Consider the following 17,420-nt stretch of genomic DNA (forward strand, 5'->3'; position numbering starts at 1 on the left):
GTTTGTTTGCTTATGCATGCATATAATTTATAAAAAAGAATTTATGTTCAGATTTCTAGCTCTGTGGCATGATGTAGCTCAACAAGCATCTGAAGCTTTGGTAGAGTATTGGATATATACTTCTCAAAAACATGGAAGAAAGATTAAGATATTTATTAATTTTGATCTTCTTCACTGACAACTACCAATAACAATATGTCTTGGAGTTTTACATTTCCTTGCATTTACATTTCATTTTCCTGTTTTCTTGTTGATTGCTTAGTGGATCTTCACACTAAACTTCATATCTCTTTCGTAACACATTTATACATTCACATCCTGTGCTGAAATGTCTTAAAAGTTTAACATCTTTATATTATATAACATATTATATAAACCCTGATCTTTGCAAAAAATCTTAATGTATTATTTCTATAATTTGATACAATATTGATAAAATAATGCAGATGCATAGGCATGGACATACAAATGTCAAATTCAAGCTTTAGAAGGTGGAGAATGCTCACAATGAATCGGCTTAACCGAAGTACTTTCAATAGCCTCTGCAAATAAACTGAAATGTGTGTCATCCTCTACTACTTTTACTTTCTCTGGGGTTAACATGTCTCTTTCCCCCAAAAAATCTCATGTTTGCATTTACTGCAATTCTCTGTTCGTTCTTCTCCCGATCCGCCTTCCATATGCGAAAAGCGGAGCTTACCAGACCCCTACTTCGCGAGCTTCACTTGCTGCCAGTCCGAACTCGCAATTATTACAAGATGACCTGACCGTCACTACTGTCACCACGGCCTTGCCCACCATATCTGTCTGAACTACCTGTCACCTCACCACCCGAGTTAGTCTCTTCGGTCTGATTATTTGCCCTCCTCTCTGTGCCACGCACCAGACGGGAGAAGTTCAGCAGACGCGCTTTTTGCTTCACTGACCCCACTGGAATTTTCACACATTTTTTTCGAACTTTGTCTACATTTGCAGCCTTTAAATCCGGCTTCAAAACCCATCACTTTAAGAAATATCTTGCATAGTCATGAGCATTATTCCATACACTCCTCAATTTTTCATCCACGCGCTTTTTTGTCACCGTGTGAGATGACTCTTGTGTTTGTTATTTGGCTGAAAACCAGTTCTATAATATTACTAGTATAAGCACTCAACATGCAGACGCCTTCCAGAAACGGCAACACCATGAACAAACGTTGATGCTCCGCCTGAGGACCGCACACTGCAACCTTAACAACCACCTCAAGAGAGTTTGGCACAAAAACCCCATCCCTATGCCCGATTAGTGGACCAAACATCACAGTATTTTCTGAAATCCTGCTTACCAACAAGAACAAAAAAGTTGGCCCCCAAACACCTCCGTAAATATCAAACTACGGGAGTCGGCTGCTGACCTACACCGGACACCGGAGTTCGCGGCCCGCACGGGCAGAGACGTCACCAGAAGTGGTATAGTGGTTACAACATTGTTACCAATAGTAAAGTGGTTACCACACTCGCCTGTTTCCACTGCAGTGAGAGGCTCTGTATACGAAACCTGTTCGCAGGGTTGTAGTCGGCGGTATTCTCCGGTTTCCTCGCCACTCTGTCTCCTTCATAGTGCGAAATCACCTCAAGGTGGAAGCACTTTCCCACTAAACCCAGCAAACGCGGAAGAAAGACTGGCTGCCTGTCGGTTGACTATCGATTCATGCGAGTCTTTTGTGTGCAGTTCCATGAGCTCGTATCCACACGGGAAACATTTACTTTCTGACAAATTAGGAAACAAACATACAAAATATGATAATGGTGCATAGTTTTCTGGGAAGTGTTGATAATCACCAGATGTAGAAAAATTATTGGAACGATTACTCTAGCTTCGTTCAACTAGCATTTAGTTTTCTTGTGCACACATCTGGGGGATGGGGCTATGGAATGGAGTGGGGTATCTCCACCCTCCCATATTTGGCTGGAACCCTGAGGAAATTTCTATCGCCTTCGTGTTAGACACGGATCGAATTGAAGGTTACCTGTTGAATGCTGTTAAGATTTTAGCTGCCAGCTAGGTGTCTTCGCCTCCAGCCAATGACTATGGCCTCTGAAAACAATATCACACAGGCTTAAAGAATTTTGAATGTCATAATGGACATTTATTTGGAACTTTGTCCCGGAGATTAGACAACCCATTAAGATAAAGGATTACCGTATTAAAAAGCTCAAATTGTTTTAGTATTATAAACGCACTAGTTGCATTAGATTATTGTCTGATGTCTGAATAGAAAAAGACATAGATAACATATTTCTTTCGGATTATTTATGCGTCTTCGTTATTTGTGGGCGTGCGTTGATCCTTCGCAGCAACAATTTTTGCAAAATATTCGAACGGCTTCTTCCAATGATTTAATAATTGCCCTCTTTTCAGTCTCCTCTAGAATTCTTGTAGGAAATTATTTTGTTTGTCGATTTTCATATGTCAAAGCTCTTTCTACTATTGCAGTTATGTTTTACTAAGTGAAAAGAATGCTTTGTTGCTATACAATTAATGATTATCATTAAATAAAAGAGTATTACTGAATGCAGTGTGATTGGATTAATGCTCGCCATGCCTGTAGGTTGGAGGGCTGAGGTTTATGGACTAAAAGACACGCTAAAAGGTAGTACCATAATCACCTGTCGATGGTATATGTCCATCTAAGAAGGCCTTAAGCAGGATATGTTACAAAATACTGACTTTGCCCACTTCTGTATTCTATCACACTACACAGACCTAGCAGATCACACTTGGCACCAGTTTTCAGACTCAGTTTAAGCACGGGCGTGTGTTCGAAGCAAAATTTACGAATTGCTTAAAAATATTCGTTTAAGCATAATGACAATATGAAGAAATGATTCAAGTGATTATTTAATTTTATGTAGCACGTTTAAAATATAACTAGCCTCTTCTGTTACAGAGGGTGGCGTGTAGCATGTTTTGTTCTCACTTTTCACCACAGATCTCGCGTGCCGCAGACATTAACTGTGGACGGAACAAGAAAACCTGAGTTGTAAGAGATGCAGCATTTATCACTTATTCTAAAGACAGTAATTTATTTTATAATGTTTTCTCTTCTCGTTCTGCTTTTTCTTTCCTAGATTACAAGTAAGATTAAGACAAGAAGAATTGTATTCCGTTGACAAAGTGCAAGATCATCTTTCGTTTCAGTTTAGTCTACTTAGGTGCTATATACGTGCTCTCATTACTCTCAAAAATAGTAATACTTGCATCGTGCAATATCGCAGCTTACAGGCAAGCTTACACATCACAGTATTTACAAGTCAATGATGTGAAACGAAATACAATGCGAAAGTCACGATCAGCTCGAGCATTTTTTTTTTTTTAAATCGAAGGGGGATAACTGTAGACAAGAGTTAGATTAGGACTCTTCCAGTCCGGAGGTAAGGTTGGTTGATCTGTAATATGCTACTCATGCAGACGTCAATGAATTCTAACAGACGACAGAATGTAAGCTGTATACTCAATAGGCCTGTTAATTAAAATGTGTCAGTTTCTTACATAACTTTCTAATGTTTCTGACGATAAACCATACTAATTTTTCAGAACAGAACAGCGGCAATATATTTAAGAATCCGACTAAATGGCTGTTTAAGTAATAACTAATGCAATGACAGGAATGCCGATGCACTTTATTTATTATTTGACAGCAGGTTAGAAGGTCGAACTGTCAGCTGTCATTTTGCCTACCGAGGCCTTGTCACCATGTCTCGCTTTCCTCGGTTATCGCAGCCATGAACTCTTTTGCACAAGAGATTGGTCTGAATGTCATCCGGTGTCGGCTACAGCTTTTTGTTCCCGTCTACCTCCTGATTTCCCTTTGCAAGAGCAGACACACATGTTCACAACATCTTTCCGGAAGCGCGTTGACCTGTTGAAGTACACGATAAATCCTAGGGAACTATTGACATAAGGCAGGTGGTAGACTGTGACATATGAGGTCATGTATAAATTATAGTATTGGCCTGTGAGAGAAAACTCTTGCACAATTAAGGATGCGAGGTAGAAGATGACCCAGGGTATGGTGGTCGTGATGTAGATGCAGGACACCAGCACCAACATCTTGGTCAGAGCTGTGTGCTGACCTTGTCCTCCATCATTACAGGAACTCGTCTTTCTCCGCCAGGTCACGGCGGCTGTCAGCTTGGCTACAGTCACTCCGGTGGATAAAGAAATGATAATGAAGGTCGCTATAGGTATTACATTCATCATGATAATGTTTTCTATTATTGTGAAAACAAGTTGATTTTTGAGGTACAGATCAGAGCTGCCAAGTCCGAACTTAGGCACACTACTATTATCCTAAGTACTACAAATCTTGCGGGAGTGGTAAAAAAAGCTACCTGGGAAAAACAACCTATCGAAACCATGACGACCGACATGTTGCGAGTGCTGATCAAAGAGGCCGCCTTCAAGGGAAACATGACACACAGACAGCGTTCTACGGCTATCACCATGGTGATACATCCAGAAGCAGTGCGAAACCCTTGACCCATTCCAGCTAGGTACGCTTGAAAGTAGGCAAAATAGCCTTCGTATGTACCAGGATCAATCTGTTCTAAATAAAAAGCTATACCAAATAGTGTTGTCATAGTTATCAGACCGAGGTCAGCCACAGACAGCGCCAAGAGACAGACGTTCATGCGGTCCTGGAGTCCCTGGCGCCAGAACACCACACAGTTGATGATGTTAGACGGCAGGCCGACGGCGATGACGACAGGCTTGACGACACAGCTCAAGATGAAGGCCGCCAACAAGTAGTCTCTGTGAGTGAGAAAGTCGTTTGGATTGTCCCATGGTATAAGGCTAGTCTTGGTTGATGCATAGCTTGTGTTGGTCATGGTCAGGACCATTATCTGTAAAAGACCGAAATTCTGGTAAGATGATAGTGATTGTCAGTGACAGTAAAGATAATATTAGCACCTATGGAGGTAAGAGACAAAGTCCTAACAAGTATCGTATTATAAACTAAAGTGCATTGTGATGCCATGGTGTAATGTTTAGTTTGAGATACTGGAGTTCAGGGGTCACAAACCTGCTTAAGCGGCTCTCCCATTTTTCCGAGCTATATTAACTGAAGTCGGGTGAAGTTCATTTGTGGCAAATGCCTTACACCTAATTTTTTTTTAAAAACAGGTATCATAATAGAACAGGTTCGACATATGCAATTGACCAGTTTTGAATACCAGCTGTAAGAATTTTAATTGCCTCTATGAAGCGTCGTGTAGAAATTATGGGTGTTCCGGCTGTTTGTGTTTTTGTTTAGAGGGTTCTTGCATAATTGCGTTTTTGCAAGATTACCGTGTATCTTCAACTTGCATGGGGCGAGGAGTTTGACATAACTATTTTTCGTACGCTTATTTGTCAAGCTGGTATGTCAGGATAAAGTATTACTACTCTTGCAGTGACTACTACAGCCATTATTACTTTTGTTTGATTAATGTCTCATTGATAACGAGTAAATACAAGTTAAAAAAGAAGATGCAATATAGATAAGAACACCTAGTTAAAAAAGTTAAATTAAGAATGAATGACAATGGGAGAGTGTGAAAAGATTGGAGAGGTGCAATAAAATCTCCCCATTAAGACCTTTCATATTGTGACTCCCACCTTTACTTAGCTACAGAAAAATGTTTTTCACGGACATTACCTTATATGATTTGCGCCATGTACACCGGCACAGTGTCCTCATCAAATTTGTCAATCTTTTATAGCAGCAAGATCAATCAGATCGATTGTCATCATATTACATTTATTTCTTTTGTTCTTTGGAGTTATTCAATTGTCTTTTTATTTCACACACATACACACGGGGTGTAAGCTCACGGGCATACTTTCCCCCAAAGCACATGGATTCAAATCTTCGATGTCATACTTCCTCCTCGACACATACACATAAAAAACTATATATGTACAAGCACACTCACAATATGTGTGTACACACGCACAAAGTATACTTACACGCACGCAAAGAAAAACTGGCTTAAATAAAAAAAAAAAATAAAAAAAATAAAAACAAGGGTGTGAAATGTATGTCATGAATTTAATAATCGTTGCAACAATCGTCCCAAAATTTTCGCTGGTAATCATCTTGTGACTAACGTGGCGAAAGCACTCATTTCCTCCCCATCATTAAAACGCCTACACAACGATTAGTAGTAAACTATAATGACTAACATCTTGTTATCTTCAAAAAATACACTGCGTGTCCTGAAAGCCCGCAAAAAAAAAAAGTCAGTACGCGCATTAAGCAGACATTTTTAAAACCGCTTTAAGATTTTTTAATTGGATAAGTGTTTCTGTTACAAAACAATTTTCTCTAATTTTTAGATTTTTAAAAAACATTTTTTTCTCCAGGACCTATATTATTAAGGCTTTTTTCTGACTTAAAGCTACAGTTGCCATAATATTATGTTTTTGTGCTTTCTTCTCTTAGTGAGTCTTTAATGTTAAGTAAACTCTGATTCTTAATGATCCAATTTATCTTGAGGAATTTAAAGCGAATGTATTTTGTTTGGCTTCAAGGTGCAGCTATTGCCATAGTTTTCAGGCTTCCCTATCTTAGTAAGTTTGTAATGCCAAGCAAGCACTTAATCTTCAGTTCTCAAGCTTCTGGTTAAGATCGTGCTGTGCTTTTACTCCGTTCTTTAAATTTTGTTCCCAACTATCTGACAAAACGAAAAAGGAGCACCCAAAGGCTCAATTTTCTACCGTAGAAATGGCGTCTTTGATTGACATTTTATTTAGATGTAAATTTATGGAAGATACAAAAAAAAAAAAAAAAAAAAAGTCTGGATGCTTCCCTACTCATGTCAAGGCAGAGAAGTGTTTTCTGCAATTTGTTTCTAATTAAAGAAGTTTGTGAAAAATAGTGAGGTCATTAGTTGATTTCTGTCAGCGAAATCTTCCAAGTAGTACTTTATTTAAAATTGTAAATATTATGATGATAATGATGATTGATAGATGATGATGGGTGATGCTGATGATGCTAAGGACGACGAGGGATTCCCTCCCCCCGAGTTAACGGCATTGTGTGTGTGTGTCTCTGTCTGTTGGTTTCAGAGCGAACTGACCGGAGGGAGCGTGGAGTCCGTGCGGACGAGCTGGGACACAGGTCACCACAAGACTTGAAGAGGTGAACGAAGCGAATTCCTTTCATTCTTGAATAGACAGCCGAGGGTCTAATTGCGTATTTGTGTGGAATAGTCAGGAATCTGTGTGATATACCTATGTTCCTTGTCATGTCACGGTAATGTTTACGCATTTTATAAAAACCGTAGAAGCGTAAATCTTTTTTTATTTGTAACATTATTATTGTTTGTAATAGAGTTAAAGGAAAACTAGAGTAAAATTAAGTTTGTAGTGCATGCGTGAGCGAATGATTGTGTTGTAATGGGAAGTTTCTGGTAAGTAGTATTTACGAAGAAGTGAGTATGCGGGATTGAAGTGACCCCTCACGCACGGGAGAAGAATCATCCATCCTGATTCATCTGTAACGACCTCTTCGGGATGGCGAGCACCGGGAGAGAGGAGACGAACATTTACATGCTCATGCGCCTGGAACTGTGTTATACTACTTAACATTCTTTCTCGACATGGACCTGCAAAAATTCGAAGTCGCTGATTAGATTTCTTTGACACATTGGTCTTTCTGCATGTAATTTTTTTTCTTTGATTTGTTGTGTTCAAAGGCACGCCGACAGCAGTGATGTAATGGAAGACAACGAGCAGTGACTCGGATGCTGCACGAAATGGCGTCTTCATCATGAAACAAGTAACTGTGAAATTAGTCATGTCATATGAAAACAACCTGCCCCGGGAGGTTGGAAAGAGAGAGGACTAAGGCATAACACACTTCTATTATTGATGATAATATGGAGGATCATGATGATGATTGATGATGCTGCATGTCTTTGTGGAGAGAGTCCTAACTAACGCTTCGCAGTAACCATTTTGAGAAAATATTCAAACATATAATGTTTCTGCTTTATTAGCCAACTCAGTGGCGTAGGAACCAGAGGGGCAGGGGGACGGAGGCAGCCGCTTCCTAAAAAAAGATACTGAGGGGACAAGAATGTGAATCTCGTTTACTGTTAGCATAGAGTTTGTCACCCTACCACCTGAAGCCGAGCATCTTCCTACACCACTGCACCTGTTATAGGATGAGTATTTTTGCCGAATCTCATACGTCAAAGTATTTTTTCTTACTAATGCAATTATGTTTTACTTATTGATACACAAACGACTGTCATCAATAAAAGAATATTGCTTAATTCATTGTGACTGGGTAGATTCTGGCTAATAGTGGGTTGAGGCTTATGGAGCTGCAAGACACTAAAATTTACCATAGCCAGCTATCGACAGTATACATCGAGCTAAGAAGGCCTTATGTGTGAATTAGGGACTGTGAGAAAATGCTTTCACAACTTTCTATATGTATCACAGTACACAGACAAAAGATACCAAACAGACCATAATTTTGCCTTTACTTTATAGACAGTGAAATTAGGAAAAACTCCATTTTGGCACTCTGAAAAAATAAATTCCTAAAAATAACTATTTAAACATTATGACAATATAAGGAAATCAGTATTAAAAAAATTAAAACATTAAAAGTTAAATAATAGCTTTTCCCATGTAGGAGAGGTAGTGTAGCAAATTGTGGTGTTGTATTTAACCACTTGTCGTGAGCGGCTGTGGTGGAGACATTCAAGAGAGGACGGAACAAGACAAGTTTGCACACAGGGTAGCATTCCAACACTTGCTGGAACGAATAAAGACATTGTATTAATTTGTTTTTATGCAGTTTTCTGTTCTTGTTTCATATTCTTCAAAAAACTAGGATTAGTAAAATTAGGAGAATATTGACTGGTCACACCAAATATCTCTACAAAGAAAAAAGATTATAAAAATTCAGCCAAGGTAACAGACATGAAGATGCATAACCGAAAAATAACTTCGGTTATTTAATTATCAAAAGTCTAAAAGCATCGACGACACAGAAACGAAATAATAGAGAGTTCATCCCCTCAACCTTTTAGGTCCAGGGAATAGGTCTATCGGATATTTAAAGCTTTTAAAACATGAAGTTTCTAGAATAAATGTCTCTGAGTCTGGTACCTTTCAGCTTTATTTCGTTTTCTACTGGATTCTTCCGATCCAGCGGAAAGTCTATATGGTATGTGATCTTCACGAATACTCAGGCAATACCAAAATGAATTAATTTATATATATAAAAAATAGAAATAAAAAATATTGAATTGTTATGCGTCATATCATTCAAGGGATTTGTGTGAACGAACGTATGTATATCAAAATATTTTATTTTGTTACACGACTTTCTAATTTATGGGTGTAAAAACCAAGCATGCTATTTTCAGCGTATAGAACTGACAATATATTTCCTGAAGAGTCGATTCCTTCGGAAAGGGTTAAACAACTAACATCGCTATTCAGAGTCCGAGTCAGCCCATGGCGATCTCAAGACTCCCATGGAAGACCTTTAAGAGCTAGTGAATCATTGCCGACAAACTAATACTTGTGACTGGACAGGAGGATGGGAAAAAAATAAGGTCCTACTATCAGCTGGCAGTTTCCCTTAGCCTCTTCACTATGTCTCTATTTCACAGGTTATCGCACGCAAGAACTCTTTCACACAGGAGATTGGTCTGCAGGTCATCCGGTGTCACTAACAGCCACTGACCGTTTTCACTGGAGAAGCGACTCGGGGTCAAATCCGGTGTATGTTCGGCTTTCCTTTAGAGGGGCTCACGTTTTCCGGTCTGTTGGTTGGTAAGATCCACATACACATACACCATCTGTTTGCAGACTAAATGGATTTTAAAAAAAATGGGAAAGGTGCAAACTGTTGCCTTGTTAAGTGTTGTACTAATAGAGGGCAATGTGGAGATTTGGAATTCATATCGAGTATTCTGTCCCTTCGCCTAACAGGCCGAGAGGGATCACTCTCCTTTATTTTGTTTCAATCAGTTTATATTTAAAAAGGATCTGATGAAACAACAGCTTAATTACTCACTTCTAAATTTTTTTCACGTGGAAGATCCGCCAATTTAAAATCGAATACATAAGTGAAAGCCCTTGTTTAATAGGGTTTGTTATGATTGGCGACTGCTGTGATAAGGGCAGAGAGGCAGCGAATGAGAGACACTTATTCAGTCAATAAAGGTTCGTGCTAACAGCTTTTTGTTCTCTTCTCCCTCCTGATTTCCCTTTGCAAGAGCAACCAAACATGTTCACAACATCTTTCCGGAAGCGCGTGACCTGTTGAAGTACACGATAAATCCTAGGGAGCTATTAACATAAGGAAAGTGGTAGACCGTGACATATGAGGTCATGTATAAATTATAGTATTGGCCTGTGAGAGAAAACTCTTGCACAGTTAAGGATGCGAGGTAGAAGGTGACCCAGGGTATGGTGGTCAGGATGTAGATGCAGGACACCATCACCAACATCTTGGTCAGAGCTGTGTGCTGACCTTGTCCTCCATCATTACAAGAGCTGGTCTTTCTCCGCCAGTTCATGGCGGCTCTCAGCTTGGCTACAGTCACTCCGGTGGATAAAGAAATGATAATGAAGGTCGCTATAGGTACTATACTCATCATGATAATGTTTTCTATTATAGTGAAGAAAACTTGATTTTTCAGGTACAAATCAGAGCTGGCAAGTCCCATCTTTGACGCGCTGTTATTAGCTCTGAGCACTACGAATCTTGCGGCAGTTGTAAAGAAAGCTACCTGGGAAAAACAACCAATAAAAACCATGACGATCGACATGTTGCGAGTGCTGATCAAAGAGGCCGCCTTTAAGGAAACATGACACACAGACAGCGTTCTACGGCTATCACCATGGTGATACATCCAGAAGCAGTGCGAAAACCTTGACCCACTCCAGCGATGTAAGTTTGAAAGTAGGCAAAAAGGCCATCGTAGGTAACAGGATCAATCTGTTCTAAAATAAAAGCTATACCAAATAGTGTTGTCATTGTTATCAGACCGAGGTCCACCACGGACAGCGCCAAGAGACAGACGTTCATGCGGTCCTGGAGACCCTGGCGCCAGAACACCACACAGTTGATGATGTTAGACGGCAGGCCGATGGCAATGACGACAGGCTTGACGACACAGCTCAAGATGAAGAGCGCCAGCCAGTAGTCATTCTGAGTGAGAAGGTCGTTTGGATTGTCCCATGGTGTGAAGCTTGTGTTGGTCATCGTCAGAAGGTCCTTCCTGCAAAACAACGAAGTGTTGCTATGGTGAACTGATTGAAAGTGAAGGTGAGAGACTTCGCGATGATAAGGTGTAAAGGACAGTCAACAAGCATCGTTGTCTTGTAACATATTGGTATTGTAAATTATTATATGTGAACTAGTGTCACTTGTGTGTGGTTCAGATACTGGTGGTCAGGGATTACATTACCCTCTTATTGGCTTGTCCATCTTTTTTCTCTTGATTAACGGAATTCAAATTGTAGTTTGTTTTTTTTTAACAAATGCTTCTTTTGCACCTAATATTTTGACACGCATTACAATAGAGAAAAATCAGATGTATGAAAGCTAGCTGTAGGAATTCTGACCACTTTTGAAGAAACGCGAAATGTGAATGTTCCCTCGTTTGACTGATTGTGCGTTTGTTTCCACTGTTGCTAACTGAAGTCGCTTGCTTTCAAGATTACCATGGATCCTTGAATGCTGCTCAGACTTGCGTGGGGCGAGGATTTCTATGAATCTTATTTCGTGCACGTGTCGGCAAACCGTTTGACAACCGCTACGTCAGCATAACGACTCATTAGAAAGGTTCGCTACTTTTTCTACTCTTAACGGCTACAAGTGTGGAAGTGATCCAGGTTTGTTTTACTACCTGAAGTCAGTGAGTGTTAAATTAATTCTGAGAATTAACGGATAGTTGACAGTTGGTTCTCAATCACAGCAGCTGTAGATAAGCGGTCACCTATGATAATAATTTGGTCGTCTGCTTGTTTTTAAGCGTTAACACGCAGGAAATAATTCAGTTCGTGACCTATGTTCACAGTCATTGGCGTGAATTTAGATGTAGATAAAAAGACAGAAAATGTTAACATGGTAGTCACATGAGAATGAACCTTTCGGACATATGAAGTTTACAGACGACTGACGGTTAAGTATCTATCAGCTAGAAACCAGATAAATGTAGCTCTCTATCTGTCAGACTTTGTTTAGTTAAGACACATTAATGACAGATATTTGATTCTTGTTATTGACCATTAATTAAATACCGTTTTAAGAATTATCACTGCTACATGCTGAAGAAAGTTGATACATTTTGTTGTAAGGTCGAACTCCTCGAACAAACTAAAAGTATGAGATTTAAAACTATACCAATTGTTTACTTTCTTTGTGCAAAAGCTAAACTGTGCAATTAAACACAAAATAATTAACCTCCACTTACCTGCTTAGTCAACAAGATGCAAAGCCTGTTGTGTATTTCACACCACTGGCAAGCAGCAATACAATAGTTTTGAGTATTCGACATCTTTTACGACTAATCAAAGTTAGCAAAGTGGACTTGCAAAGTTAGTCTTTCGTAGGATGAAGGATACACAGTTTTACCATGTTTTCTTTTTTTATGGCATTAATGTTTTGATGTTAATTCCATATCCACAAGGTAATCTGTATTTGATTTTCGTTTAGAACATTCTGGTGAATCTAACGGTTAGTAAGAAATGGTTCAGATAGGTGTTTAACCTGCACAAATATCAACCACATCGCAGAACCAAGAACTTCGGTACTGCAAGGGAAGGAAGATGCTTCCTAAAGTAATAACGGTGGGATTTTTGTTTCTGGGAAAATCTTTTACCAAAACTTCCTTATTTTAGTTGTGATCACTGAAATAAAAGCTGCATAAATCTAAGCATTGACACTTCACTGCATCGTTTGAAAGTTTGACGGCAAATAGAAATAAATATTTACCTGTTAACATGTGTGTGGCACACAACAGTACAGTGCCCTCGCCGCCACAGTTGTCAAGTTTTTATAGCAGCACGATCAAACACATCGATCGCCATCATAGGACATTCATTTCTTTCATCTCTCGTCTTCTCTAAATATCTTTGATTTTACTCACACACACACACACGCGCGCGCACGCACGATGAGAGAAATATAAATTAACAGACACAGATAAATATTCACAACACGTGCAAAGATCGGATTCTCCAGCCCCGTGATGTTATTCCTCTTACCCATCCCCTCACACGCACGCACGCACACACACACGCACACACGCACGCACCTCTATGTGCAGACAAAGACGATCTTGCTAAAATGGAAACAGTAAGAAATAAAGGCCAGGAATTTAATGATCGCTACAGCAATTCTTCACAAGTTTTTTTCTCTTAAACATCTTGAGCCCATCGCAATGAAAGCACTCAACTTATTTTCTCCCCTTTATTAAAACGCCAGTCTAACGATTAGAAATGATAAACTAAAATGAACAACAGATCTTTTTATCTGAAAATGTACACTGTGCATCTAGCAGCCCTTTAAAAAGAAACAATGAAGAGCATTTAGAAGACATTCTGCACCGCTTTAAGCTTTCTGTAATTAGATAAGTGTTTCCGACTGTCACAAACAACTTTCTCTATTTTTTATTTTCTTAATAATCCAATTATTCTTGAGAACATTGACAGTAAATATTTGTGTTTGACTTCAAGGTGCAGCTATTGCCGTATGTATTTCAGGCTTCCCTCTCTTAGTAAGTTTCTAATGCTAACAAAACACCCAGGCTTAATCTCAAGTCTCCGGTTAAGATCGTGCCTTGTTATTTACACTGATCTTTAAATTTTCCTCAAGTGTCTTTATTTGACAAAGTGAAAAGCGAGTTTTTACAGTCAGTACAGCACATCAACATTCCCTACGGTTGTCTTGTTGACCTCTGACATTGTCTCCTTCGTCTGACAGTTTGCTTGGCCATGCTCGAGCGACCTCAGCAGGCGGCTGGGTGGTCACCTAACGGACATCAGTCCCGGTTCTAGGAGGAAGCGGCCTCTAAAGATGTCACCCACGAGTATTTTATTTTAACTTTCACAAAAATCGTTTCGTTGCTATTTTGAGTTCGAGGCGTTAATTGGATTAATTAGGAGTCTTCAAAGTGCGATGTTCTCCTGAACTGGTCCTTTCAAAGTGGAGGTGGAGGAATAGGGATGAAGAAGAAACCAGAGTTCCTTAGAATTATTAGTAAGCCTTCATTGTTTATAAGCACAGCCGATACCCTAGAGCAGGGGTGGGCAATTAATGTTCCCAAGGAGCCGCATGAGAAATTGGGATGGTTTTAGAGGGCCGCACTAATATAGTTAACTCAGTTTTACCCAGTATTGTATATATAGTATATATACTGGCGGGCAGGCCAGCGGGCGGGCCGGTCAGAGACAGGAGGCGGGCCGCATGCGGCCCGCGGGCCGCCCCTTGCCCTGGTCTGCCCTAGAGGTTAGAGCAGCAGCGTCCAAATTTGAAGTCGCACACTGTCCGGTTCGATACCAAATGACGCACTGTACTTTTTCGTTATTTACAGCTGTGGTACCTGTCTGTGCTACGGCTGTAATTTTTAAACTTTTAAGCAAACTCAAACGATTTGTTCTAGTTGTTAAAATATTTATTTTTACATTATGAAAATACATATAAATTAGTACAAGGATTATTTATTAATTATAAATAATCAGTTATTGAAATTCAATTACTGGGCTCTTATTTACAGGATACGATGTTTGGTGTACATTGCTGATAGTTTGTCACACGCTGTTAAAGGTTTGACTGTCCTAGCTGGCTGCAATATACTTTTCAGTATAACCTGAGTATTAGCTGCCATTCAAAGACAGGAGAATTGTCCTCCGACTGTAATGTAGCACAGAAATTCAAATGTGGACGGAACATGACATCTTGCTCTGTGAACGAATTATTCCTCTCCAATATACTTGCTTCAACAAAGATGTCACATCCAGCGGTTTTTAGGTCGGTTTTGCGTTTCGATTCTTCCTTCGATTACAATTAAAATCGATTTAAATGTGTTTTTATTTTGTCTTATACACCTGCATTTCTCTTCCTTGCTGTTGAGAGTAGACACGGAAAATATTCTACAAGAATTAAAAACTAAAATATCTGTCATAATTCGTGCGTATCGCACCATGTTCGAAGTAGCACAGAGTTCTTACCTCTGGTTACCTAGTATGTGACATCACTGTCAGTGGGAACATTGCTCCTCCAGTGTTCATACCCTTCATACCCTTCATATCCTTTATATCATCATCTGTCTACTGTGCCTCGTCATGCCCCTTCATTGGACACAGCACAATCCATTATCATCATCTTTGAAACACAATAAACCATGGTGTGTGTGTGGAGGGAGAGAGAATTCTGGACTTCTTTCATGACTTGCGAAATTTTGGGTTAAAAATACAGAATACTCAAAACGGATTAAAAGTATGTTCGTTTTCCTGAGAAATATATAACTAGCTGCGTAGCATTAATATTTTGCTGTTCAGTTACAGTTTTATGGCAAATTTCAAGATTGTCAGTGTAAACTTAGAGTAACCGAGAGGAAAGGGCCGATGAGATGTTGGTTGTGACGACAGTAGGTCAGGAAAACTCTGAAGGTCTCACTTCTGCTACCCTCGGCTTGCATTTTCCCGTATCAACATTTCCTAGCAGTTCCTCGCTTTCCCATTGTCTCACCATCACAACTCTTTCTCAAGGTAGATTTTTTTACAGGTAATTCAGTGCCTTACTAACCGTTTTCACTTCCCGCCCCAACCCTGACTGCACTTTGCAAGAACCGCCGCACGTGTCTAAAACATCTTTCCGGAAGCGAGTGGACCTGTTGAAGTACACGAAGAAGCCTACGGAACTATTGATATAAGGCAGGTGATAGACGGCAACAATGGATGTCATGTATAAATTATAGAATTGGCCTGTGAGAGAGAACTCTTGCACAGTTAAGGATGCGAGGTAGAAGATGACCCAGGGTATGGTGGTCACTATGTAGACACTGGACACCAGCACCAGCATCTTGGTCACAGCTGTGTGCTGACTTCGGCTTTCATCGCTGCTGGAACCAAACTTCCTCCGCCAATCCATGGCAGCCCTGAGCTTGACCACAGTCAGGCCAGTGGACAAAGAAATGATCAGGAAAGTCGCTATAGGTACTACACTCATCATCACAATGTTTTCTAGGATTGTGAAGAAAACTTGATTCTTCAGGTACAAGTCGGAGCTGACAGGTCCCATCTTTGACGTGGTACTGTTAACTTTAATTATAACAAACCGAGCGGGCATTGTGAAGAAAGCTACCTGGGAGAAACATCCAATAAAAACCATGACCACCGACATGTTGCGAGTGCTGATCAAAGAGGCCGCCTTCAAGGGAAACATGACACACAGACAGCGTTCTACGGCTATCACCATGGTGATACATCCAGAAGCAGTACGGAATCCTTGACCCACTCCAGCTATGTAGGTTTGAAAGTAAGCAAAGAGCCCCTCGTAGGTAACGGGATCAATCTGTTCTAGGTAATAACTGACACTGAAAAGTGCTGTGACAGTTATCAGACCGAGGTCCGCCACAGACAGCGCCAAGAGACAGACGTTCATGCGGTCCTGAAGTCCCTGGCGCCAGAACACCACACAGTTGATGATGTTAGACGGCAGGCCGACGGCGACGACGACAGGCTTGACGACACAGCTCAAGATGAAGGCCGCCAACAAGTAGTCTCTGTGAGAGAGCAGGTCGTGTGGATTGTCCCATGGTATAAGGCTAGTCTTGACTTGACTTGTGTTGGTCATGGTCAGGACTACTGTCCTGGAATAGAGGAGGTTATGGTGGTGAGAATGGAGCTACACTGTAATATAACAGCAATGGCTAGAAAATGAAATCCAAAATTAAGTGAGAACAGGAAACTACACCAACGGGCTGTGAATAAAGACTAAATTAGCTAAAGTATGTAATATCAGTAACGACATTGAACGTTTGCAGAAACAACTAAAGAAATAAACAATTTACAGGATCAGATGTATTCCGTGATGTGATTTTGCACTATCATGGAAGATGTAAGAGGTAGGAAACCAGAGTAACCAGAGACGGTGAACTCTGCGAACAGGTGTCACACAGAGTGTCCCGAGACGAGATTTGAACCAGGGTTTCTCACTGCAGGGTGACAAGCGAGTCTTGTAACCACTGCGCTACCGGGAGCCTCTCGCCCTCGCCGTTGTGTTTGGGAGGGAAAGTGCTTCTGCATAAACGTGATTTCGCACTGTGGGGTTGGCGGGGGGAATCTGGGGAAGTATATGGGAGTCGAGGAGGGAAGGAAGGGAATTAAGGGGAGGTGTGTGAGGATTGTCGCTGCT

At 40.3% G+C, this 17,420-nt stretch overlaps 1 protein-coding gene and 1 long non-coding RNA gene across 2 annotated transcripts; one reads left to right on the forward strand and one right to left on the reverse strand.

Annotated features, from left to right (window-relative positions):
- Positions 1-3,419: 3,419 nt before the first annotated feature.
- Positions 3,420-12,922, forward strand: LOC112553182. Its single transcript, XR_003096974.1, has 7 exons — positions 3,420-3,481; positions 3,764-4,797; positions 7,094-7,166; positions 7,723-7,805; positions 10,696-10,946; positions 11,043-11,324; positions 11,718-12,922. It is a non-coding gene; the product is annotated as an uncharacterized LOC112553182 (long non-coding RNA).
- A 1,995-nt stretch (positions 12,923-14,917) lies between these two features.
- LOC112577299 lies at positions 14,918-16,859 on the reverse strand. Its single transcript, XM_025260349.1, has one exon. The coding sequence runs from the start codon at positions 16,857-16,859 to the stop codon at positions 15,783-15,785; it is 1,077 nt and encodes a 358-aa protein (XP_025116134.1). The 3' UTR covers positions 14,918-15,782.
- Positions 16,860-17,420: the final 561 nt, after the last annotated feature.

The sequence above is a fragment of the Pomacea canaliculata genome, linkage group LG12 (assembly GCF_003073045.1).
Source record: "Pomacea canaliculata isolate SZHN2017 linkage group LG12, ASM307304v1, whole genome shotgun sequence".
Lineage (NCBI taxonomy): Eukaryota > Metazoa > Mollusca > Gastropoda > Architaenioglossa > Ampullariidae > Pomacea > Pomacea canaliculata.